The sequence below is a fragment of the Trachurus trachurus genome (assembly GCF_905171665.1).
Source record: "Trachurus trachurus genome assembly, chromosome: 19".
Classification (NCBI taxonomy): domain Eukaryota; kingdom Metazoa; phylum Chordata; class Actinopteri; order Carangiformes; family Carangidae; genus Trachurus; species Trachurus trachurus.
In genome coordinates, this window is record NC_139913.1 from 10,176,037 (window position 1) to 10,202,430 (window position 26,394).

The 26,394-nt window shown below is 43.3% G+C and overlaps 1 protein-coding gene across 1 annotated transcript in view; it reads left to right on the forward strand.

Annotated features, from left to right (window-relative positions):
* The window catches only part of LOC311002660 (glutamate receptor ionotropic, NMDA 2C-like), a gene marked incomplete at both ends in the record, with an annotated part of 40,846 nt that extends 36,039 nt beyond the window's left edge, over positions 1 to 4,807 (forward strand). Inside the window, 3 exons of the mRNA XM_083994080.1 lie at positions 765 to 997; positions 2,376 to 2,984; positions 3,866 to 4,807. Coding sequence (XP_083850206.1) covers positions 765 to 997; positions 2,376 to 2,984; positions 3,866 to 4,807 — 1,784 coding nt within the window. The remainder of the gene's footprint in view (positions 1 to 764; positions 998 to 2,375; positions 2,985 to 3,865) is intronic.
* Between the last annotated feature and the right edge of the window lie 21,587 nt (positions 4,808 to 26,394).

Below are 26,394 nucleotides of genomic sequence, written 5' to 3' on the forward strand. Positions count from 1 at the left end.
GATGTGCAAATTTAAAATGTGTATTGAAAAACTCCAATATCACGAAGCGTAACTGAGGCAGGGAAGTTGATGAATGGACAAAAGCACAATGTGAAAAACTTTGCAAACAAATCATGACGTGCATGAAGTATAGTATGTGCTTTAGATATCCAGTGAAGCTTCTGTGTACAGTCGATAAAGCCCCATGTCGATTAAATTAGATTCTAGTTGTCTAACATCATGGAAGTATCCTTTTTACTTTGGTTTTCCTATCTTTAACCTTTACCAATATTCTTCAGTGCCAGGTCAGTGTGTTAAGAAGGTAAAAGTAAAGTGGATATCAACCCTCAAATGGAGAAAGGCCCCTGAAAGAGGCAGTAGGTGATGGTGGCTGCAGTCGAGGCCTGGTAGAGGATTACCCCCTGAAAATACCAAGTGTCTGCTGATGTGTGTGGATCTGGATCACACACTTCAGCCACTACAAACACTTTGGCACCAAATATCAGGACTTTACTGAAGTTCATTGTCAGCACTTTAACCTCCAGGAGTTTGATTTCTGTTGTGTTGGCGAGCAGAGAAAAAACAACAACAGCAATGTACCATCCATCTGAGAGTTAGCGACTGCATTGTACAGCACTTCCAAAACAACAGAGCAGGTTTCTGCAGGAGTGATTACCTCCAGGATATTGTAGCCTGTCGCACCTCGGTTTCTTATTTTCCTCCGTCAAGTCACCTCACGCTCTCCATCTCTCTTTTCTCCCCACCTGAACCTCCGACCTCTGCAGGTGACACCCAGCGCCTGGAGACCGTGTGGTTGTCGGGCATCTGCCAGAACGAGAAGAACGAGGTGATGAGCAGCAAGCTGGACATCGACAACATGGCGGGCGTCTTCTACATGCTGCTGGTGGCCATGGGCCTCAGCCTGCTGGTCTTTGCCTGGGAACACCTGCTCTACTGGAAGCTACGACACTCCCTGCACAAGTCCCGCAAACTGGACTTCATGCTGGCCATCAGCAGGGTGAGATTAGAAGAATTAGTCCATTGATTGGTTTTTTGGGGGAGGGGGAGGGGGTTATTTAGCATTTATGAATCCTTCCTTGGTTGGTTTGCTGATTGCTGAGTTCATGGAAGTGGTGTTGAGAATTGGCTTCACTGATTTTTACATTGACGGTTTGGTGAAGTGACTTATTGGCTTCCTGTAATTGGATTAGCTGAGTGACAACTCGGATGAGTGACTGAGGGATTGGCTGATTGTCTTCACTTTGAGTGGCTGGTTGGCTGCTTTGTTTTCCATTTAATGTGCTGTTTTACATGAAGAGGCTTTTTATGCGATGATAAATTAGTGCTAATTAATGTGTATTTGCATATAATTACATGGTGTCCTTGTCACCGAATTAGCTAAAATATCACTGTGTTCTTCTTACAGGCAGAGAAGAGATTAAAAGAAAGAAAAACAACACTGCTTTTAGTTTACTCAGCATTTAACTTTGATTGCTTAGCGCTCATTAGCCGTTAGCTTAAATCAGCACCCCGTTTGTCGATGCTGTGTTGTTGTTGTTGTTGTTGTTGGGTAATGTGGCTGCTGAGGCAGAAAAAAAAATAAAGAAGAAAAACTCCAGCTGAAGTTTCAGCCAGGGGAATGTCTATGGACACCAGTCTCTATGCTCCTCCACTGTGTAATTACACCATTGTGCCTGGATCTGGGCTTTATCAGATTACCGGCTAAACGGCAATCTGATCATTAATCCGTATGGGGCGGCCCCAAGGGCTAAATTAAATTTGGCTCTTTCAGGATCTCTCTCCGCCAACTGTAAGCGGAACTCAGTCGTGGGATTTGGTCGTGTTTGTCCATGCAGTTAGAAACGGTTTGTTCTTCTGCAGGAAACCTCAGGCGTGTGTGTGTGTGTGTGTGTGTGTGTGTGTGTGTGTGTGTGTGTGTGTGTGTGTGTGTGTGTGTGTGTGTGTGTGTGTGTGTGTGTGTGTGTGTGTGTGTGTGTGTGTGTGTGTGTGTGTGTGTGTGTGTGTGTGTTTGTCCGTGTGCATTTATTGGGGCAATCCTCTCATCTTAAACTGTTTTTCTTTGAGTCCCGGGAGAATGCATAATGAATTTGTGACTAAGTCTTGCCTCAGTGACAAAATGAGATATTAATGAAATCTTTTTTTTTTTTCTTTAAATTTACTGCCACTGGGGTTTTTAATAGTTAGGAGGTGGATCGTCACTTTCAGAAGCACAAATAGGTTGAAAAAATCTCATCCCCTCAGGACGACTAGGTTGATTCAAGGTTAAACAGTTTGTGGCCAACTATTGATTTAATTACAAATAATTACCTCTCTTCCCCCGTTGTCGCTCTACCTCCTCTCACTTTCTCTCATTCCTCCTCTGTGCTTCTCTTTAGGGTATTTACAGTTGTTTCAAAGGCATGGAGGATCCCGGGCATTCTTCCCGTCTCGCCAAACCTGACCTGACCTCCAACTACGCCCAAGCGAACATGCTGAAGATGCTTCGCACTGCCAAGGACCTGGTGTCCACTGCCAACGTCGAGTGCTCCCTGGACAACGCCACCAAAACCATAGAGCAGCTGAGCCGTCATGGCGGCACGCTGCCCGTCCGCGTTCCGCAAGTGGCGTCGGAGGCGGCGCCCGGAGGATTCGCGTACGTGACGGAGAACCACCTCTCCCTCCCCCAGCGCTCCCTGACGCCACCTCTGGCTGCCGTCACCTCTCTGAAACACCAGAGGGGCGTGGCGAGGCCCACGCCGCTGCGCTACACGCTGCCGACTCGCTCCACTTCGTGTCTGTACGACCGTCCGCTTCCCGTGTCGAGCCTCAGCAGCCCGCACCTGGCCGTGGGCGAGCCGCTGCCTCATCAGCACCCGCACCACTACCAGACCACGGGGAGACTCTACGTCGACGCTCACCCTCACTCGCCCTTCGTCCCTTACGCCGACCTCCAGCTGCCCGACATCTACGCCTCCCACCCGATCCCCTCGCCGCAGAACCACCAGGTCTTTTATTTATTTATTTATTTGATTAGGACATTGCATATTAATCAACATGTCAGCCAGAGCATCAATGTAAATATGCCGGAGTTAGCATAGTTGCTAATTCACATCCGTTGTCCTAAGGCAAGTCATAACATACAAACAATATACCAGTATACAAATAGATAAAACACAGTTTTACACAAAAAAATAGGTCCCAATTCACATTAAGAGTCCATGTAGAAAAATAGAAAGACAAAAAGTTATGTATGAGAGCAGGTCTGGCTTGCTACTAACCACTGTTTGAGGGTCTTTTTGAAGGTGGTGTAAGTGGCACAGTCTCTAACGTAAACTGGTAATATATTCCAGGACTGTGTTCCTCTGATGGACACCCCCATTTGACCAAATTTGGTCTTGCGCTGTTGTATGTCACAGTCCCTCTAGTTAGTGCTCTGGCGTTTATTTTAGAGGATTTTTTTCTTTATGAAGTTCTGTAATGGTGGAGGGGCTAAACCGTTCAAAACCTTAAAGATTAGACAAACATCCAAAAACAGCTGAAAACTATCAATTTTACAATAATGGTAGTATATAGGGTTTTTTTTATCTCGTGTTTTAAGTGTTCTCTTGAATTTTATTTTATTTTAATGTTTATTTTGCAGGGACGATACATACAACATTGTCACAAAGAATGAAAAATGTGATGCATACAAGACGTCTAGCTTCAGCTAATTTGCAGTCTTTGTCCCTGGTCAGGCTAGAGAAGGATAAAAGATACTGAATACAATAAGTGCAATAATACATATACAGTGAATAATAGAGACTTGATTGGTTTTAAAGTACTCTCGGATGTATGTGACCATGTTATGTACAGTAGCAGTATGAGATGTGAGTAAATATCATTGCAGGTGCAGACGGGGTTCTCCCGCCGGAAAAGGAGGTCCAAGAGTTTCCAGTGCGAGGACGGGGAAGCGGAGCGGAGGAAACACAGGGACCTGGAAAAGTGCGAGAAAAGTCCCGTGTGTCTGAGCGAGCTGAAAGCCAACCACCTCCAAGAGAACCACATCTCCGCCGCCAGCGTCAACAGCGTTTACTCAGGGGAGGCCGTGGGTCCTCGGCTCGAGAACTACAGCTCCTGGCCGCCGGAGGACCTGGTGCTGAGGGGGAGACGCCGCCACCGCCGCCCCTCTTTCCTCAAAGCGACTTGGGGCATCGAGCAGACGCGCCAGCTCGACGAGTCCCAGTCGTCGCTGTCCAGCCAATCGCCTTCCACCTTGCCAGATCTGTTCCCATGCATCATCGCGGCGACCACGCCCGCCAAGGCCCTCAACAACCCCGCCCACCTTCGAAACAACCTGTGCCTCCCGCGGAACCAGACCTACCTCCACATACGGGAGGACCAGAGGAGGCCCAGCGGGCGCAAGGGCCAGAAGCTGCGCTACTCCCACTCCGCCCACCTCCCCACGTACGGAGAAGCGGTGCGGCACGGCGCCGGGTTTGGGCGGGGGATGGTGCGGAGAGCCACCAGCTTGCTCAGCAGACAGTACACCAACTACCTGAACTCGTACCCGGGGCTCCCGCTGTACCACGGCCCGCTGGACCTGCAGCACCACAGCCAGGCGCCCGGCGGCCACCCGAGCCCCGTGTGCCAGCTGCTGGCCTGCGGCGGCGGGCGCTGCGGGGGCCAGCGGGCGCTGCTGTACCAGGACAGTGTGTACGGCGCCTACGGGATCTATCAGGGGTCTGGATCAGAGGCCCAGATGTGTCAGGGAGCCGGCGGTCCGCCCGCTGGGAGCCCGTGTATCCTTCGGCCGTGGCGACGGGTGTCCAGTCTGGAGTCAGAGGTCTGATGGGAGACGTTACAGGTCGTTACAGGACTTTACAGGACGGACACTGGGGGGAGGACAAGACCACTGTGGAGAGGGCGTAGCGGTTAGTTTAATGAAATGGGTAGAAGTTATGACTTGAAGTAAGTGTTAATTTTTTTAACGTGACTTTTTGTGGTGACAAGTAGAAGTTTGGGTCTGCAGGTGGTTTAGGACCGGCGATGGGTGTTCACATTCACACGGTGAGACGATGAAAACTGCACAGTTATGATGAATCTGTCCTCGAGGTTACTGTACAGTAGGTCGGCAGGTTTTTACTTGCTGCTTTCCTACAGTACGACAACGCTTGTGTATTTTTCTGTGCTTTAATGTGCACTAAGATTTACAGCAGTCCCACGGTGTCGGCGCACGGTTAAACTATAACCAGAGTTTTCATGCTGTGTGTGTGTGTCGTGTATATTTTATCGTGGGTTGGTTGGTTGGTTGGGAGGGAGGTAGGGATTCAGTCTGGGGTGTTGTCGAATTAGATGAACTGTTTACAGAGGTAGAGGAAATAAGTGGAGGAAATAAGGGATCGTCTCTTTAAATAAACAGCCACCAAAAACAAAGCAGCCACTGTAGCAAGACTGGTGAAGACAGCTGTCACGTACATCGCTGTACACGTGAGGAGTTTAATTCCAAAATGAAACATTCAGTATTAATAAAACATTTTGACTCCGGACACAGAAGAGAAACAGTTTTTCTAGTGAGTGAAATAATCGTTTTGAGACGTCTGTAAAAAAAAAAATGAATTTCAGGTAAATCCATGAGGTATTTTTAAACGTTTTGGAGCTAAACCCTTCACGTCTTGTTTTAGCGAGGAGTCAGGAGGAAGCAGAGACTTTGTGAACGCAGTCCATATGAACACAATCTGCAAAAATCGATGAAAGCTTCGGGACAGCATTGACCAGCACTAGGTGTCTTAAACCTTGGACTCTTGTTGACCTCACTGGGTCTCAGCTCGAGGCTTCAGTTCAGCACAACATCACACAGGGCCTCACGATAAATAAATTCTGTATTCTAAGTACTATATCGATATAGAGAAAATGTGTTATTTGAGGCTGGTTAGTGTCATATTCATGTATTCTACATATGATAGAAATTTATAGTCACTTAAAAATTTTCTAATTACACTTCTGGCACATTCTGAGTTTTTTTTTTCTTTTTCTTTTTTGTAAAGCTGTCGCTGGTTTACTGGAATATTTGTTATTACTGTATTAACTATCAGTTGGCCTATATTAAGATTTTCATCACTCTCTCTTTTCCACTCTTTTATATTCCCTCCTCACCCCTCTTTTATTTCCCATCCCCTCTAACTGTTTAATGATCAAATTTAAATGAGGTAATTGAAAGCTATTCTAGTATCTATATTACCCGGCTCCCTCACCCTGTAATTAATCACTTAGACCAATTAAAGAGCCTTTTTGGATGAAACATGCATGTGTGTGTCTTCTTTACAGAGCCGCAGCGCGCTGTGTGCACGTGGAGCAGGTAACACAGCCAGTTAGTTTAGCTTAGCATAAAGAAAGGAAAAGGAAAAGACCAAAGGGAAGAATATCCTCTTACCATTACCGGCTCTGAAGCTCTTTGATTGACAGGTTACATGTTAAACTCTACATGTGCCTCTTGACAAGGAAGCAAATAAGCACATTTTCCCCCAGAACGATTAAGTTCAAGAAACACAGAGGGGAAAAGAAAGAGGAGGGAGGAGCGGAAGAGGAGGAAGACGATCTGGTCGTTGATCAAAGCCTCCTTCTCTGATCTTGTCATATGGAGGTCAGTCATCTGCCGCAGCATCCTGGAGGAATATCCTTCTGGTGTTTGGGTCACATGTCAGCTGGTGACTGACACAAATACGCTGCAGATAAGAGACTGCTCCAAGCGGCAGCCATCTTCTTCTTCTTCTTCTTCTTCGACTGTTTCTTCAAATCCGCCATCAAACTTTCGAACCTCCTCCGACGACTCCGACTGCAGCGCTGAAAATGTTTTTTTTAATCCAACGTTCGTTCACCTGGAGCAAGTTTGTTCAACGATAAAGCCACTATAGCCCAAGGTGACCTGTTGCCATGGCAATTATTCTCTCTGTCTCTATGCTGTTGTCATGACGAGATAAGACTCCATTCAGCTGGGCCAGATGAGTAATGTTGCAGAGTCCAAACATCGAGTGCTTTGATTTTTCCATTACTCTCTGCTTTGTTACTGGGGCATTGCCTTAAATTGGACCATAATATTGATTTAATCCCTCTGCTCAGCTACTGATCCCATATTTTTAGAGTTCAAGGTAATTGGACTTCTTTTCATCCCCGAGGCGCAGCAAGGGGGCTCAGCTCGACATGATGATTATGTAATTAAGACGTGCTTGTTGGGCCAACATAAAGCCTGGATTTACAGAGGTACAGCTGGATTTGATCTATTTCTGTGCCAGGATCTGATTGTATGGATGGAAGAGAAGAAAGTTTCAAGCTCGCGCCATCATTACAAAGCTTTTTTTTTTTTTTTTTTTTTTTTAATATCAAGTTTAAAATGGGTCATCGTTATTGACATTTTCAGGTTTTAGAGCCACTAAAGAAATCGACTGAACAGAGAACAAACTTCAGAGTGCTATTTATAGAGGTGCAACTAAATATGACAAACTCAAGGTGAGAAAAGTAAACGAAGATGACATTAAAGGAGCTGTTTGAAAGCGTTGCTATCGCTACGACGCATATGTTGGCGACACCAACAGCTGTTTACTGAGCAGTCTGGAAAAAAATATAGCATATTTCTATTTGTTAGTTAAAGCAGATATCAGTGGAATGTTTTTGTTAATATAAGTCCTAAATAGTCCTATTTTCCGTCAGCAATCACTTACATGAAGTATTTCAGCCTAAACACGAGTCTCTCCGTCACTCTGCTCTGCTGTAACCCGAGGAGAAAATTTTCCTTGTGGGATACAAGTGTTATCCAATGAGGAGAGAGAACGGCATGAAGGGCTGTGTGTGCAGCCAAGGGATGCGCGTGAATGTGGTGACGTAGCACGAGGACCAATTGATGCCTGACAAGGGCGGGGGCTGCTAACTCATGGTGCGTTCAAAGAAACTCGTACTTTGTGTTTTTCCTTCCTGTGAAGTCATACCAGTTCGATCTGGTACGAGTTCACGGGTCGGAAGTTACGAGTGGCCGTTATAGGGAACTTTCACAGACAACAGGATGGTAAAAACACGAGCTACGGGTTACCTGGAACGCTACCAAGTCGTAGTTGTGACTTGAAGCTGTAACTTACGGTTTCAAAAGCCTGCCTTGAACGCAGCATTAGCCGAAACGGCCGTGAAGCTGATATCTGCTTTAACCCTGTTTCTATCACTTCTTTACTTCAGCTGAAGTTAGCATGCTAACCAGCTAGCCATAGCCTGGCTGCTAATGCTAGTGTTGGCTATACAGTAAAACTTACAAAGAGCTCCTTTAAACCATAGACTGTATACGCTTTAAACGTAACTTTTAGGGTTTTAAGGACAAATTATTTTAAAATAAAGGTCAGATGTCATTTTATACTTAATGTGCAGTCTGTTAAAGGAGTATTATCGCAAAATTCGGCCACTAGATGGAGCCAGGCGGAGCTTATCAGATATAAACAAGTGGGCAGCTGTCAGAGAGAGAGAGCAGCCTCGTTTAGTCCCCCCCCTCCCCCCCTCCTTCTCCCTTCCCCCTCCTCCTCCCTCACCACTGAATGAACGTGCAATCGCGGGAAAAAGAAAACTCGCTAGTGGAAGCGGCAGCTCTACGTCGCGCACAACCACAACAACGACAACAACAACTGACACGTCCTCCTCCTTAATAACGCTGAGAGGACAGCTGAAGAAAGACACAGGGACGTGGAGACAAAGTGTTCTACCAGCGATTCAGTGACTGTAAGCAGCCTAACACTGCTACATTACTTACTGTTGCATATTTGTCCGGTTCGGAGGTCGGATTTGCGAGTTCCGAGTGCATTTTAACGCAGCAAGCGCCGGGCCGGCTTGGATCATAACAAAGACAAATGCTGCATTTGCCCCACGGACACTATACTGTTGGCAATTTTTTTGTAAATTTAGTTATGGCTCCCCCCGACCCATCTTTTGCATATGTCAGCTTATTTTATGCTATTACTGCTGTATTTGCGATAATGCTCCTTTAAAGAATTGATCTGGCAAATATATAAATAGGCCAGGCTTAGTGTTTTTTTTTGATCACCTGTTGAATTTGGAGACGGTTTTGATCATTTTAATTAACTAACTAATTTGAGCACTGAAGCATGTTGTTTTTTGTTTTTTGATTGATTGATTTTTTTTTACACTTTCCAGACTTCCAATTTTCTTTTTTGTGCCACAGTAGGAGATCCCACAAGACAAGGAACAAGAACTTCTGCATCCACGGTTAAACGTAGCTCATTCGTTTTTTTTGTTGTTGTTTTTTTTTTACACTGATGGAGGTTTCATCTAGACAACACATGGAGGAGGAGGTTCATTCATGGACTGTGCAATTCAACCCGTCCATTACACACTAATCATCCAGAAGGGAAGGTGAGGAAGTCATCGGACTGTAAACAACGTCCACACCTCGAGGACAGCTGAGGCTCCATTCAGCTGCTTCACATCCAATCACTTCACTTCCTGTTTTTTTATTCATGAGGCCTTTCCATGTAAGTCAACATTTTAATTTCCCCACTTTGAGAAGATATATTCAAAACTGAGCCTTCAATGTTAAACTATTAACACTAACTTTTCACAATGTGTATTTAAAAAAAAAAACCTGTGCCACTGCTACCATCAGCATGTTAGCAGCATGTAATTTGGATTTCATAGCCTATAACAGTTCACATTTTTTGCTGTAATAACAAACACAATGATGAGAATTCACTGTAGTCGGTCCAATCACGAAATGCCTGAATGCTCGGACAGATCACAAAATGTGTGTGTGTTTGTGTGTGTAGTGGTTGCATCAGGATTGATGAAGGGCCTGTCTTGCCAAATGATGAAAGATGTGAGTCGTGCATACAAAAACATCAATGGAGCACCTGGGACAGGCCGCAGACATCACACACACACATACACACAGACAGACAGACAGACAGAGTGACACATTAGCAGCAGAACTCACACTAATGGACTCATATAAACATGCACATACTCCAATAATCTCTCTCTCTCTCTCTCTCTGAAAGACTCACACTGGTTTGAAATACGGCATCTTGCTCAGACAAATCTGAGGGAGGAGGGGAGCAAATGCGCAGATGACGAACAATTAGGCGCCTTCACCAGCATTGGGGATTTAATATTCATGTCAGGAGGACGCAGGAGTCTATAAGGACCACCCCTGAAGCTCGAACATTATTCATTTATTCACCCATGCACACACGCAGACGCACGTCATTTCATAATTTTCCACTGGGGAACGTTCGGCTCTTTTATCCATCTGCTTGTTTTTGAACCCTCGCTGAATAAGATTGATGTGCAAAAGCTGCAAACTCAAACCGGTGTCCCCAACTGATTGGTAAAAGGGAACCCACAGACGCTGTTTGTTTGTTTGTTTGTATGTTTGTATATACAAACAACAAGTAGCACACAGCAACCTTGACAGGGTCGTTGGCCACAACGTCTGGAGTCACCAGAGGGCCCGAGTCGGGTCTTCTCACACCTCCCGCCTGTGAATAAATTGCTTCACGTATCACGGCAACAGCTCCAGATGCTCTGAGTCACCTTGAGACAAAAGGTTGCATGGCCTCCCCCCTTATAGGTGACGGGGAGGGGGAAAAAAAGAGATAAGAAGACAAAACATGTGGGATGAAATAATAAAAAAAAAAAGCAGAGAAATATTTAGGACAAAGGTCGAAGGAGAGATAGAACGAGCTACAAGAGAGGAGATGGAGAGAATAAGGGAAGGGAGGAGGAGGGAAAGGGGAGATAGGGAAGTGAAATGGAGGAGGAAGGGAGGGGGGGGGCACATTAGGACAGCTGATATGAGAACAGGTGGGAAGTGAGCAGGAGAGCGGAGAGAGGGACGGGCCGATTTATTTCTGTGTCTGACAGAGGAAGGATTATAATCTGAATTGCAGGATGGGGAATGAGGAGAAGATTGGGAGTGTGTGTGTGTATGTGTGTGTGTGTGTGTGTGTTGGGGGTGTAATGTTGCAATGATAGCCTTATTAAAGGGGGAGACACACAAGCACCAAGAAACAACATCATTATTATTTCACTGACACACACACACACACATGCAGGAACGTGACGTAGTTGACAGTTGCTCTGGTTGTTTTGACTCCGACTATCACATTAACTAAATCATCAAAGCAGCAGAGTGTGACAGCTGTCTGTGCACATGAGGACACATTTCATTGTGCTGCAGCTCAACTTTGAGTTTCAGAATCTGTATATATGTGTGTGTGTGTGTGTGTGTGCGTGCGTATGTGTGTGTGTTTGTCGTATCTGAGACGAGACGATTGGATCTGCCAGCCAGCAGGAACGTTAATTACTTCAGCAATCTTCAGGCTCACTTCCCACAATCACTCCCAATCTCTGGGAGGGCGGAACGAGCTCGGACCATTCAGGAAGCGACGATCCCGGCCGAGCCTCCGATTCAAATCTGTTTTCAGGAAGAAGGAAATGAAATAAGCAGAACAATAGAGATGGAGATTTTTCCCCCCCCTTTCTCCTTTAAATTTCCCATTTAACTCCCCTCAGAAACAGCCGAGACAGTAATGGATAATGATCTAGTGGCTGTAAATCATCACTTCTGGGTGTTAAGTTGTTGGTTCTGGTTGTCGGGGAAATTTAAACAGAAGCTGAGTGACTTAATGAGACAGATCGTATCTTAATTAACAAATCAAGGATTTTTTTTTTAGGACAAATTGAAGGAATCATTTTTCTCTTACTGTGTTTTATGTCACTTTCAAATCTTTTTAGCATTTTCCTGCAAACTAAGTCAATCAATGAAGATGCGACTCTGCCTCCTACTTATTTATAGCTAATTTGTTTCAGTAAATATTGTTTTTTAACATTTAGATCTTTACAGAATTTAATGATGTTATGTCTCTGATTTTTTAATCTACTATTTTTGTGTCTCTTTCAAAATCGTTACAAATTGCTGTTAGAAAGTGGAACATATCAACATTATAGCATTTAAGTCTGAGTCTTGTTTCTGGCCACCTGGTGAATGTGCATTCAAAATGAACCCTCTTTTATCTCTGTTTCTGTCCCTTTAGCTGCTGAATGATCCACAGTTTGCAACAGATGGTCATTTAGCAGGTAGCCTAAAGAGACATGAACATCTCACTAGAAAGCTAAAAGTTAAGGTTATGGTTCAGATTATCTTAAATTGTGGATGCGGATTCCCTGGGGGACCACATACTGTAGATGTGACTCACAGTGGGTTTGATTGTAATGGTTAGGGTTAACGTAAGGTTAGGTTTAGCTCAGTATGAAACCCGGAAACAAAGGAATAACATACTGTGTGTTACTGACTAACCTACATTTAGCCAGTTGCTCTCCCTTGCCTCATTTTTGTGCCTTTACAAAAAACATTTTGAACCATTTCTGTGACCAAAAGTCTTAAAAATCTCAAGACCTGTAGAATGAACCTAAAGATAATTTGATAACTGATGTCAAAACAAACCCAGAATCCAAAAAGTGCTCCAAAAGTGAGTCAGTCCCCAGAGACTTAATTGTTCAAAGGCGAACCTCTAACCCTGAGCCCTTATCTAACCCTAACCCTAAGATAACCTTAACCCTAAAGGACAAGTGGTATTATTACCTTCTCAATCTATAAGTGTATAAGATAATTAACCAAAGAGTAAAGAGTTCCTGTGTGGAAGTCATTTTGTGGACACTCCTGACCAACATCTCGCCCGTTCGTCCACCCCAACGTCCTGCCAACACACTTCCTGTTTGTTTCTTTAACCCCAGGCAGTGATTATACTTATTTGTTGAGACAAATTAGCAGTATACAAATGTAATTTCTAGGGGACAGGGTTGGTGAATGATGATGTTGTTCTACATCCTGCACCTCGTGTGGCGTTTTCCTCGGCTCCTTATTGATCAGCCTGATTTTTCATCCCTTCCAAACTGTCACCGATCTCTATTAGACCGGAGGCTCCAATCCTGAGGCGCACCAGTTTCTCAATGAGTTTTTCGGGGAGCAATTTCGGTGTGGCACATCCAGGGGTCTGGCCTGTGTGTTCACAGCCTATATATCATCGGTGTGAGCGCTGCAGCTGGGCGCAGCCAGAAACACAACAAGAGGAACAACAAGTCCTCCTCGCTCAGCTCCTCCTCGTCTGGAAAAAATAAATCAGCTCTTTGGAAGATCTTGATTTCTGCGTGAACAGAAACTGTAGGGCATCAGATGAAAGCCGCAGCTGTGATTAGCCGGTGTCACGCCGCTGACGTCCTGCGAACAACACTATAAAAGCGCACACCACCGTCTCTCCTTGTGTCCTTCCAAGGTGACAGCTCCCGGGGCGTTTCTGGCAACGATTACTTCAGCAAATTAACAAAACCCTGCGATGAGCCGCCGCCGGCACCGCCGAGGAACCGGGGCCGTGCACACTCACTCTCTCACTCACACACTCACTCAGTCACTCACTCTCATGCCATATCATCACAGAGTGTGAACAGACGTCTTCCAGTCTGCCAACAAGAAACATACACACACTCTCCCTCACACGCTGCAGGCTACAGAAGCCAAAACCATAGCCCTCTAATTAACCAGTCCCACCCTTCTGACCCAGTAGCCAAGAGCGGGGCTTATTATCAGCCAGATCTTTACCCCTCTCCGAGTCCTTTCCCGCTCCGCTGAAATGAGGTTCAGCCCTGTGCTATCCTGGAGGAGTACCGCCAAATGAGAAGAGACGGGAGAGCGATATTAGTTAGGATGTTATTCATGGAGACTCGTGGTTTTTCAGAGTTGATGACCCGGTTTTTTTTCTCGGGGTTGTAGATGGGACAGAGTTTTTGTAGACGGTCTCTTCTATACTCGCTCGAAAAACCCGTCTTTGTGCAGTGTCGCACTTTTACTTAATCTCTCTTCCTGCTGTCTCGCTTAATCTTTGTTCACTCTCTGTTTTATTTTTAAGACCTTGAAGGGATATTTGAGGTGTTTTTTGATGTGAGGCGACTTTGCAGTAGAAAAAAAGTATAAAAACATCCACTTAGAGAATCTAATATCCGTTAAAATATATGTGTTGTGTAGCACCAGATGAATCATCTCGCATGAAATCTCCAAGTCTTTCATTCAACCTTATTTAATCTCAATAAATCTCTCTAAGTCTCTCCTTTAAAAGTTGAAAAGCAAATCAAGAGTGCAACAACAATCAATTCAGATGACACAAACAAACACACAACGCAGAGCACAGTTAATATCATTTACACTCAGGAGCAGAATGATTTATAAACCTGCTTTTAAGTTAACCTGTAGTGACAAGAGCGCAATATTTTTTTTACCTTAATTAAACAGCTTCGGAGTAATTGTGATGGTTAAATGACTTGTTACGGGGAGAGTGGAGGCTCTCCACCCCTCGGTTGGACGGAAACCAACCGTGCAAGATTAGCAAAAAGGTACTGGACTTAGTCAAAGATGCAAAGTTGCTGCTGTTTCTTTGTAAATATCAAATTTTCTATTGTAATTTATACTGAGTGCATCTATGTGGAATTTTAAAGTTTTTTTGTTGTTGTTGATCTGATCCATTTATTTTCTGTTGAGTCTGGTCGTCAGTGAGTTTCACTTCACCTTGTCTGGCTGCAGTAAAAAGCGGATTGTTGTCAGCTGGTCTCCTTCTGACCTCCACATTGTTTGGTTTTGTTTGTCCTTAAAATTTAACTTTAGTTACAGCATGTGCGTCCTCCTCCTTCCTACATCCAACCTTGGACTGGGATGTAGCAAGTGTAAGACGTCCGTTTGCGCACTGAATTGGTGAAATTGCTGCAAATCACTGGAAACTGTGAAATAAGAAAATGAACAACTTGATATATATGTTTCTCAATTAGAAATGCCTCTTTTCTTTAGTTAAAGTTGAGCTGCTGCAAATCTGCGATCACATTTAACTGGAATAATATTGACAGAGGAGAAACCCAACTTTATTCAAAGCAATAGACCATTCACTTTTATATTTTGTTAATTTCTCTGAAAAAAAACTGTTTTGCACAAAATTGCAATGGAAAATGTAGCAAATGTCAATGACACCTTGTGAGTCTCACCCACCATCTCATTAAACTGCAGCTTTTTGAATCAGACACATGGGTTGCTGTGGAGGGAAAGCAGCCTCTTTTCACTGTTCTCAGCTTAAAGAAATCAGTGTGATAGAAACTATAAAAATGGTTCAGTTAACACCTTGTTAGAAGTGAGGACAAGTGCATGATGAAGTGTTTGCAGACCAGAGTCATATATATATAATTATATGGTGCAAGCGGCTCTGAGAGAAGAAAGAGCACCGACAGACCAGAAAGAGAAAAGAAGACAAAGAAAAAGAAAAAGAAGGAGGAGGAGGAGGAATAAAAGACATATGATGTATCCTGAGCTGAGCAAAATCCATTTCACTTGGCCCCCCGGAGGAAATCAGTGAGGAAGCTGCAACTATTAGAAATTTGGAACAATGACTCCGACCCAGTGGGCACAGGGACACGGCAACCTTCAGCACCACCACAAACATCGTCCATGAGCACCGACACACACTCCATCGCTCTATCTCCTGCTCATCTGTGTCTGTAATAGAGATGATTTTTTTTTCTTGTGTGTGTGTCTGTGTGTGTGTTAGGCATCAGCCAATAAGTGGCAGGGGAAATTCATGTGATTGTTTTGCGGGTGAATTGAAAGCAGAGCGCTGCCAGGCCACACAGCTCCACGTCAACCTGGATGTTTGAAAAGCAGCTTCTCTCCTCTGGGTTTTTTTTTTACACTGATACACAAATGACATATTTCTTCAGACGGACACTTTTAAAAACATTTTTTTCGTAAATCAAGCTTGACCTGAACTTCCTCTGATAATTCGAGTGTGGATGTTTACCTGTCTGCAGTGCAAAGTGAGGTAAATTCAGACAACATGAGGACTGAGGAGAAATTCCCTCATGTGCAGGCCAGAAACATTTTATCTATAAAAAAGTTCCCATATGGAAGTTGTGTGCAAATGCTTGCAGTGATTAACAACTTTGTGGTGCGATAACTGTGCGTATGATGTTAGCGAAGATGCTACAGTAGCAAGCACTACCACATGATGTTTATTCAACTTTACAGGCAGTTTTAGACGCTTCGTCGCTGATTTTCATCTTCTCAAACAGGAAAATGACCATAGTGTGATTAGTGGGCGTGGCCTGACTCAAGGTTTATCCAAGGGGGCAGTTGTCGGTCTGAGAAGTGAAGCTCACTTCCACGTTCAAAAAACTGCAATTCTCTCGGCTGCCACTGGGGGCTGGTGTCAGAAAGCAGCATGTCTCCATAGACCCCCATGTTAAAATCGCCGACTTTACATCCTCAATAAACATGATCAAAGCCTAGTGTCATCACGTCTTTTGGTCTCAACCGATTTTTCTACCCCCGCACACACTCTGAGGGGGGTGATTTTTTTTAAAAACTCTACCATTTTACTATTATTAGGTTTAAAATTCTCACCAATTAGGGCACGGAAATGTGCACGGAGACCGCTGCTTCGAGGCCGTTCGAGGCCAGTGGGCGGGTTCTCGGCCGGCCAATCCAACATGGCGCTGTTCAGGCCGCAATATTTGAGTCACAAAAACGACTCCCCAAAACCAAAGGGTGAAGTCACGGATGCTACGTCCATATTTTTTTATGGGTTTATCGCAAATTGTTTTACTGCTCCCAATGTGGAATCACACTTATCAAACATGTTATGATGGATCAAGTAGGAACTCCTCACGTCTGTGGTCGCTCTCTCTCTGTAGTGTGTAGCCAGTCTGTATCTGTATCTGTGGCCTGTCAGTTCTGAATCACTAGTGATTGATTTGTAACTTCATTGTAGTTTCAGTGTTTGGTTGATCGGTGCCTATTGATCATTACAAAGTCAATCTATACTAACTGATATGCGATGTTACATGGCATCAGGGTGAGAGCTATCAACGCACGAGAGGTGATAAGTAAAGCTCGAGGAAGGTCACGTCTTAGACAAGAGTGTGAGTGTGTGTGTGTGTGTGTGTATGTGTGTGTGTGTGTGTGTGTGTGTGAGAGAGAGAGAAATCAGAGCAGAGCAGGTGAATGAGGCACTTCAGGGAGATGATAAGATGGGAGTACCTTATCTGAGTCAGCACAAACCACCTCTGACAACACTGATAATACCCGAGTGAGCGTGTGTGTGTGCGTGCGTGCGTGCGTGTTTGTGCGTATCCTCGCTTTTAGAGACAAGACCAATTTATCCAGAGTGAGTGATACAGGCTCCCTGCACCTCTCTCTCTATCTCCCTCCTCCTCCTCCTCCTGCTAAACCAGGTCAGTTTGATTGAGACTAATCCTGTTAAATCTGAAAACACTTCCTTCTTGGGAAGGAAACAATGTGAGTCCAGATTCTGGAGCTCATAAATAAAACAGAAGAAGAAACTGAACCTGTTTCAACCAAGTAGGCTACAACCTGTGCGATCATTTCCTCTAAATCAATTTGTCACGTTTCACTGATCAAAACAAACCCTCGCGAGACACCTTAGGATTTGCAAATATGATCTGTGACTCAGTTTGTGATCAGTGCTCAGAGACAGTATAACTGATTTTATGATGCACTGAGATGACATTTTCATTTCATCTGAATCTAAAGTAAAGAGAACAAAAGTATACTGACATTTAAAAGAAGCACATACAGTGTGGGTGGCACGATGGTGCAGTGGGTTTGGTTCATTTGACCAGTTGAAGTGGTTTAAGTCACTTTAATAGAAAGATCTTGACATATTACATTACATTACATTATATTATGTTATATATGTTGCAATTTGGCACATTTTGTGTCCCCTGGAACATTTTCATAGTGTTTTGGCTGCTTTCTCAGATCTGCACAGTTTTGCCGCTTACGACCGGAGCGAATGTTAGTGTCAGAAAGTGAGACGACAGAAATGGTTGAACGCACACGCCATCGATATCTGATGTCTGATAAGTGGAGAGGGTCAGTTTGGACAAAGTATAAAGCACTTTACTGCCTCTTCAGACTGAAAACTGCACAATGAAAGGAACATTTTGCCAAACTGAGAGATAGATCGAAGGCTAATCGGGCGCTGAACACAAAATGATTACAATTATTTTATCTTTATGTGCATTGATTTGCAGGGTAAATACTAGAAACAGACATTTAATCGACTGAACAGTAAATATTGACTCCGTTTCTTTTTGTTTTTTTTAAATCGTGTGTGAATTGACCCTGACTCTGTTTCCCTGCAGCCTCTGTGTGTGTCAGTGCCACAGGAGGCCCATAGAAACAAAGGGGGGAGCTATTTTTAATGCAATAATACTGTTGGTTTATAATCTCAAAATAGCCTATGTCTAATTGCATGAAATTATTATAAGATCAATGTATTTAAATCAGCTGAGATTATCAAAAACCAGTAGACACAAGTTTAAGTGAACGTCAATTATCTCTGATTCACTGAAAGAGACATCGAGCAAAGTAATTTTGTCTCTTTGTCTCTACTGGTTAGACTTTAATCCCTCTCTCTCCCCAACACACACACACACACACACATACACACAACATGCATGAAACCGTGCACTCTTATTCACTTTCCTCTCACACACCCATGTCCACCTGCTGCACTCTCTCCGAGCAGCTGAGCCCGTTCATTTTTGCGGAGGAGAGAACATTGCACTTTCTGATCACTCACCCTGAGTCATCAGGCGCCGAGCAGACGATCTGAAGCCCATTGTACCTGTCAGTGCTCAGGGAGAGAGAGACACAGAGAGAGAGAGATATGACTATCAGGCTGAGATCAAACCAGATGTAAAAGAAAAGGAGAGGAAGAGGAGGAGGAGGAGGAGGTAGAGGAGATGAAAGGAGAAGAAAACCAAAACTGGAACGAGAAGGAAGAGGGGAAGGGAAAAGGTTGAGACAGATGAGATGAACATACTCGGTCAGTTTTCCCTGAAGCGCAGACAGGTGAACATGCACACGACCAAATGGAGAGCTGCACACTTGCCAGCCTTTTTATATCTCTAATGTGTGTATCTGTATCACTGCTGTGTGTAGGTGTGTGTGTGTGTGTGTGTCTGTGTGTGTGCAGGGACTCTTTCTGCACTGTCCAATCAGCTACGCTTCATTACTTTCTTTGTGCTTTTGAATCTGTTTACTGATCCGTGTGCAAAACGCCGGCTCAGCCCCGGGTGGAGTCTCCGAGGAGCCTGGACTCTGTTCGTTTCTACCTGTCCTGCCGTCCATTGACCGCTCACCTGATACAACAGCACAGTGATAAGAGGGATGGGGAGGACAACAACAAGACAGGGAGTGAGAATAAAGAGGAGGCCGTCTGATGGGTCAAATGAGACAAAGTGAGAAAATAAGAAAAGGGAGAGAGAGAAAGGGAAGAAGAGGAGACAGACAGTGGATGAATGAAGCTGGGGAGCGATTGTGAGCGAACAATACGACCAGGCAGATGAACAAAGCTCATTGTAGCAGGATTCATCTGAAACCTCTAATTGTCTGCTGCTGTTCTGCTCTTGTTAAACAACGCAGAGACAAAGATGGAAACCGCTGCTATCGATTGATATCCACTGAGCGGGGCCCGGCTGCTCCTGTTTACTTATTTATTCATGCTGATTTCCTTTCTGATGAGGGAACCATTTGGCTCCCTGCGTTTAAATAAAGCCTGATGTATTCATCTAACACTCACACACAGTGAGGGAGTAATTGCAGAGCAGCATTTAATACTCTTAAATCCGCCATAATTACATTATCAACTGCTGGTATGTCTGTGTTTGTCTCCCTATTTCACTTTCTTTTAATTCTTTGCAATAACCTGATAACAGAGTAAAGAAGATATGGTTTATTTAAGGTTGAAGCCTCTATTGAGCAGTATCAAACATCTGTAGTTGCTGATTATATATTTTTTAAAAAAAGCCAGTTTACAACTTATATTTGTTTTTCTTTGGTTTATTTCTTGAAGTCTGAGAGCTTAAGTATGTCTATAGTTCATCTGCTTTATGCAAATGTAACTTTATTATACAAAAACAGTAACAAATTTTGTCCAGAAACCTTCAAAGTTGTCATTGTATTATGCATTAAAAATAGTAATAACTTTATGGCTCCATCTGAGTGGAAACTGTTAGCATAGGTGGTTTAAGCTTGCAGCCTGTGTGCTGCAGTGACTCGGTATCGGAAAATGATGAGGTGGCCCAGCTGAACCAGAACTAGCTTGTTAGCATGCTTACTTTAGCAGAAGAAAGGAAGCAATTAGAAATAGAGACTAAACAAGAGAGCTGTTTTCCACCGCAGGAGGCAGCTCTTGGTGAGTAAAGGAAGTTAGATGATGAATTCACAACGTTTCCTCTAGACTTGGAAGTAAACAGGTCCTTTAGAGCATCTGTTGTGAGCATGATGAATAAAAAGGTAAAAAGGCCAAAACAGAGATAAGATAAATCTACTGGATGATCATCCCTCACCGGGACAAAAAAGTTGTAAAGGTCACTGAAAACCTCTCCTCCTAATGACTGTGGCCAGCTGTAGTTGATTTCTGCTGCAACAGTGGATCAAGAAACGTACTCAACTGTTTTAAATCATCACAAAGGAAACGTATTGCAACTGGATTTGCTACTGAAGCATCTGCAGGTAAAGCAGAGACAGAGTGTTTCTTTGAGAGCGTAAATGGGAGTGGAGAGGTAATATCTCTGTGAGGTTTGTCGATTGTCAGTGTGACTCCCAAACCTACTTAAATGACTTCACGCTCTACATCCTTCCCCATCTCTTGTGCCCTGCAACCTCACGTACAAAAAAAAAAAGGGGTCTATGCAATAGCTAGAAAATGAAAGTCAAACTAAATCTGCCCGTGGGAGGTTCCCGTTGATATACCTGAACATTTCTGTTGTTCTCTGTGGTTTCCTCAGGTTCTGGGGTAATTTTGACCAGCTGACTGGGGACATGTCTAATTGGGGACAAAGTCAGTGTCCCCATTCGATATCTACTGCAGTTGCATTCAGCATATAACGTACAGTGGGTTGTTGCATAATGGTGAAGGTTAAGGTTAGTAATTGGGGTTAAGGTTAATCCTCCGGGGAAGGAATGCCAATGCTTTAAATGTAGCTAAATCAAATATGGTTTATATTGTGTGTGTGTTCGTGCATGTGTGCGTGTGCGCTTGCATACGTGTCCAACAGTGGACCTTGGCTTGTTATCAACAGTGGCACAGTGGGGACATTTTGGAGGTCAACATTTGCTCATGTTTTATTTTATGCTCTAATTATCTATACTTTAATCATCAGGTGCTAGTGGTGCCATATATGATTCAAATTCATCATACATTTGTTTATTTAAGCATCAGCTGAAAAATTAGGTCAACATGGAAGGGGCAAAAATAAAAGTTCCCCAAATGACCACTAGGGGCTGAGTCAAGAGTGAGTCGATCCCCATAGACTCCCATGTTAAAATGTCCAACTTTATAGCAGTTATGTTCATATTTAGTTAGGTTAGGCTTGGTCTCATTAGCTAATTTCCACCTGCACAACAACAATTTTTATATAACTTCAAATTTTAAAAGGCGTAAAGTTCAGTATAAAGTGGGGGGTGTGGCCACTTTGAGTGACAGCTGGATGTGTGTATGCTTGGAAGGGTTAGCTGGGAGTTAGGGGCGTAGTAATGCACTGCCAAGATGGCAGCAGTTGAGCAGCTCACTCTGAGTTTTGAAACCACTCTTCAGAAACCTTTGTGAGCCAATTGCGATAAAACATTTGAGAAGAAGCGACTGTTACGTTGTGAAAGTAAGATACAAGACCATCATACACTAAAAACTAGATCTCACAAGTAATTCAGTGTGACAAAGATAAAGGTTGATAACCAGTATGTCTATCACAAGATCACTATACCATATGTTTTTATATTGTACAGTAACTTTATTTGATTATAGATAAATAACACACTTTGGACTATTACCATTGATCACCGTGAGGTTTCTTTTTAAGTCGGAGTGTTGTTTTTTTTTAATTTGTGCTTTGACAAGGCCACAACAGTCGATGAATTAACAGCACCACTTACTATAAATGGAGATAAACACATCTGTGTAATTGCATCTAAAAATAATCAACCGTTTGAAGCTTTTTGACCGCAACAACCTCTCTTTCAAGGCCCTGTCTCCTCTGCTGACTGACATAAAACACCTTCCCTATTCTTTTGCACACACTCAGCCAACTCTCAGGTGTACACAGGCCCTGAAGAGCCACGTGCATGAGCAATCAGAGGGGTTTGACAGTATCTCTCGAATCGTCCTCCTTCAAGTAGCCTTTCATCCATCCTCCAGTCGCGTCTTGTCTCTGAATGTAAAATCAGAGATGTGAGGGGGAAAAAAAGGCAATTAATTTTCCACCTGCAGGAGATTCAGATCACACCAATGCTAACAGATTCATAAAATAAAGCGAATGCTTGAATACATGTACTGTCCATGAATTGTAATGTTCCTCCTGCTTGCTAATGTCCTTTTCCTCTGGGCAGACTCAGACTAATAGTACTCAGACTCCTCTCATCTGTCCAGAATCTATCTCTCTCTCTCTCTCTCTCTCTCTCTCTCTCTCTCTCTCTCTCTCTCTCTCTCTCTCTCTCTCTCTCTCTCTCTCTCTCTCTCTCTCTCTCTCTCTCTCTCTCTCTCTCTCTCTCTCTCTCTCTCTCTCTCTCTCTCTCTCTCTCTCTCTCTCTCTCTCTCTCTCTCTCTCTCTCTCTCTCTCTCTCTCTCTCTCTCTCTCTCTCTCTCTCTCTCTCTCTCTCTCTCTCTCTCTCTCTCTCTCTCTCTCTCTCTCTCTCTCTCTCTCTCTCTCTCTCTCTCTCTCTCTCTCTCTCTCTCTCTCTCTCTCTCTCTCTCTCTCTCTCTCTCTCTCTCTCTCTCTCTCTCTCTCTCTCTCCCTCTCCTTCCTCCAGGGCTCAAATGAACAGAGCATTAATGGGAATATGACTCGTCCATCTCTCTGTCTTTCTCCTCCTCTCTCACTTTGTTCTCTCACGTTGTTGGGAGGGAGAGCAAAAACTAAGAGGTTAACAAGGAGAAAGAGGAAGTGCACACTTTGATCACATGCACACGTGCAAAATGGATTTTTTTAGTATGAAAATAGCAAAAACAGAATTGGAAATGGGGGGGGAAGAGATTTAAGTTAAGATGCTACTATTAATATATAAAGTCTTCTGAAGTATGGCTATGTGGCTAAATTTTACAAATCCTGATTGTAAAATTTCAAATTAAATATGGTGGATATTATCTTGAACTTTATTGTCATTTGTCCAGAGTGGTTATCAGACTGGAAATTGCACCTGCTGTCGTGCTGTGACAGATGTAGAACTAGTTGCAGCCAAGGATTACCAGCTTTGGCTGATGGGATGTTGGATTTTTCCACCCTGGTTGTGAAAGTCACACTTTTTCGAGGTGAAAGTGAAAGTTTTGTTTTGTTGGCTGCTAATGATTGTGAGACACGAAGCTGCCAGCAGCAAGTTGTTTCTTCCGAGGAGTCTGACAGGGAGTTTGATTAATTGTTGACCTTAATTTGAATTGAACAAACATGTGATTGATATAGATTTCACAAGTTTACGCTTGAGGTGCTGATGATGAATCTGTCTGTTAGGCTGCCTTGACAATTTGTGCAGGTATTCACAATTTACTTCACAAGAAGCACAAAGAGGTACAGACCATCTTATGTTGGACTTTTTATTTACTGTTCTGTTTATTTTAACATTTCTTTTGTTAGTCTGTTGTTAAATGTATCCATTTTTAAATCTTAGTTGGTGTTTCTGTTGAATTAAATTCCTTCAGTTACGTATATTCCATGTGTTACAAATGAAAACATAATTGAACCAAGTAGGTTACATAGCTGGTTTAACTAATAGTGCTGTAGATGAATCATAATTAGAAATAACAGTGCAATTTAAGAGAAAAAATATAACAAACAAGAAATGTATTGTTAAAAATTGTTGTTAAAATGATTGTTTAGTCAATTCACAAGAATTAGGGTGCTTTAGTGATTTACGGTATAGTAAACTTTAATTACTTTGGTGTTTTTTTCTTCAGTGCCACCATAAGCTGCGTCTTTGATGTAACTCTTAATGGTTTGTTGTCACAATTTAGACATTTGCTTCAATTGCACAAATACTGCAAGAAATCAAACCAGAGGAAGAGGGCTAGAGGAAGGACGTAGAGGAAGACGAAGGAAGTAGAGTGAGAGAGCGAATGCAGCAAAAGGACAGTTAGACCTTGCAACCAATTGCTGGATGGTCATTTACAGTTATGTTGTCTGTGGAGAATGTGAGAGGTTAGGAGGCACGAGTTTACGTGCATGTGTGTGTGTATGTTACTATGTGTGCAGAGAGAATATGACAGATCAGTGCAGTGCTGTGCAGAGAGGGGGAGAATCGACCTTGGCTGTTATATTGAATTACAGTTTTCATTACAGCGAGTCGAGGTAGAGAAGAGAAGAGAGTCCTTAACGTTTTCATGAACTTAACGTGGGACTAACAAATGGAACTTGATACACTCACAGTGATGCTGCCACAAAGAGCTGCATCAATGTAGTCGTGTTTGAACAGCCTGTTGTAATAATAGTAGTGGTTGTTGTTTATTCAAGCCAAAGAAACCAAAGAAATCTTTGTGAATGTAGAGGATTTAAAGAGATTGGTGCAATACAAACCTCCTGTGTGATTTAATGTGCAATATACAGATGCAGTCTTCTATCTGTAACTTGAGTTTTTGATTTAGTCAAATTTTTATTAAAGCAGAAGTAAGTGATATATTTGTGTTAAAGCAGAAGTGAGTGATCCGGTCGTTTTCGCTAATACTGCGTTCCAGGCAGGCTTTTGAAATCGTAAATTACAGCTTCAAGTCACAACTTACGACTTTGTAGCGTTCCAGGCAACCCACTCGTGTTTTTCCGACCTGTTTTACCGGTGAAAGTCACTATAACGGCCACTCGTAACTTCCGACCGGTGAACTCGTACCAGATCGAACTGGTACGACTTCACGGTCGGAAAAATACGAGTTTCCTTGAACGCACCATAACAGTCCCGTCGCTACGTCACCACATCACGGCGTTCCTTGGCTGCACACACAGCCCTGCATGCCGTTCTCTCTTCCTCATTGGATAAAAACTGTAGGATACGATTAAATGTTTTCTCTTCGGCTCAGAGCAGAGCAGAGGGACTGAGAGACCCGTGTTTCAGTCCAAACACTCTATGTAAGTGATTGCTGTCGGAAGATATAACTATTTAACACTTAATTAACACAAATATATCACTCACTTCTGCTTTAATATAAAAATAAATAGTAAATAAATAATTAAATAGTTATATCTTCCGACAGCAATCACTTACATAGGTGTTTTGGACCGAAACACGGGGTCTGTCAGTCACTCTGCTCAGCTCTGAGCCGAGGGAGAAAACATTTATCGTATCCTACAGTTTTTATCCAATGAGGAGAGAGAACGGCATGCAGGGCTGTGTGTGCAGCCAAGGGACGCCGTGAATGTGGTGACGTAGCGACGAGGACTGTTATGGTGCGTTCAAGGAAACTCGTAACTTCCGACCCGTGAACTCGTACCAGATCGAACTGGTATGACTTCACAGGTCGGAAAAACACGAGTTACGAGTGGCCGTTATAGTGACTTTCACAGGTAAAACAGGTCGGAAAAAACACGAGTGGGTTGCCTGGAACGCTACAAAGTCGTAAGTGTTAACTTGCAGCTGTAATTTACGGTTTCAAAAGCCTGCCTGGAACGCAGCATTAGCCAAAACGACTGGATCGCTTACTTCTGCTTTAAGGGAACCAGAAAAGCAAAGTTTCATTGCATGGTCTAAACCATTGTGTTTTATTGTGCATCAACTTCTTGCAATCTTTTTGAATTTCAGTCTATCTCAGCACTATCAACACATAACAAAGCAATAATATAATTAATAATATACCTGCTTAAGTATGACTATCAAAGTATCGGTTTACATCGAAAATAAAGGCAAAATACAATCATAATCTAAAATGTATTTTTTAAAGAATTGCAGATGGATATCAAAAATGAAATACAAGTTGATTCATCCAGTAACATGGTCCGTGTTTTACCTTTAAATTAAGTATTCTTTTCAAATGAAACCATAGCAGATGATTTAGAGTAAGAGGAGCCAACTATAAATAGAAACAATGAAGAACCTTATAGCCCATATTTATAAAATAAATGACCAGCCAGGACCAAACCGAGGCTAAAGCTTTTGTGCCGAGAAGAAAGAGAGAGGATTACAAAACAGGGTGTTGTTTAAGGCTCCACAGAGGGTCAAACACATTTGTAATGTGTGGATGAGCTGCCACAGAGCAGCACTACAGGGACAGTGGCTGTGTTTGCAGGAACAGGAGTTAGGCGAGATCATGAGGCGATCGCAGACTGGCAGAGCGAAGAGGAGCAGAGGAGGAGATAAAAAGG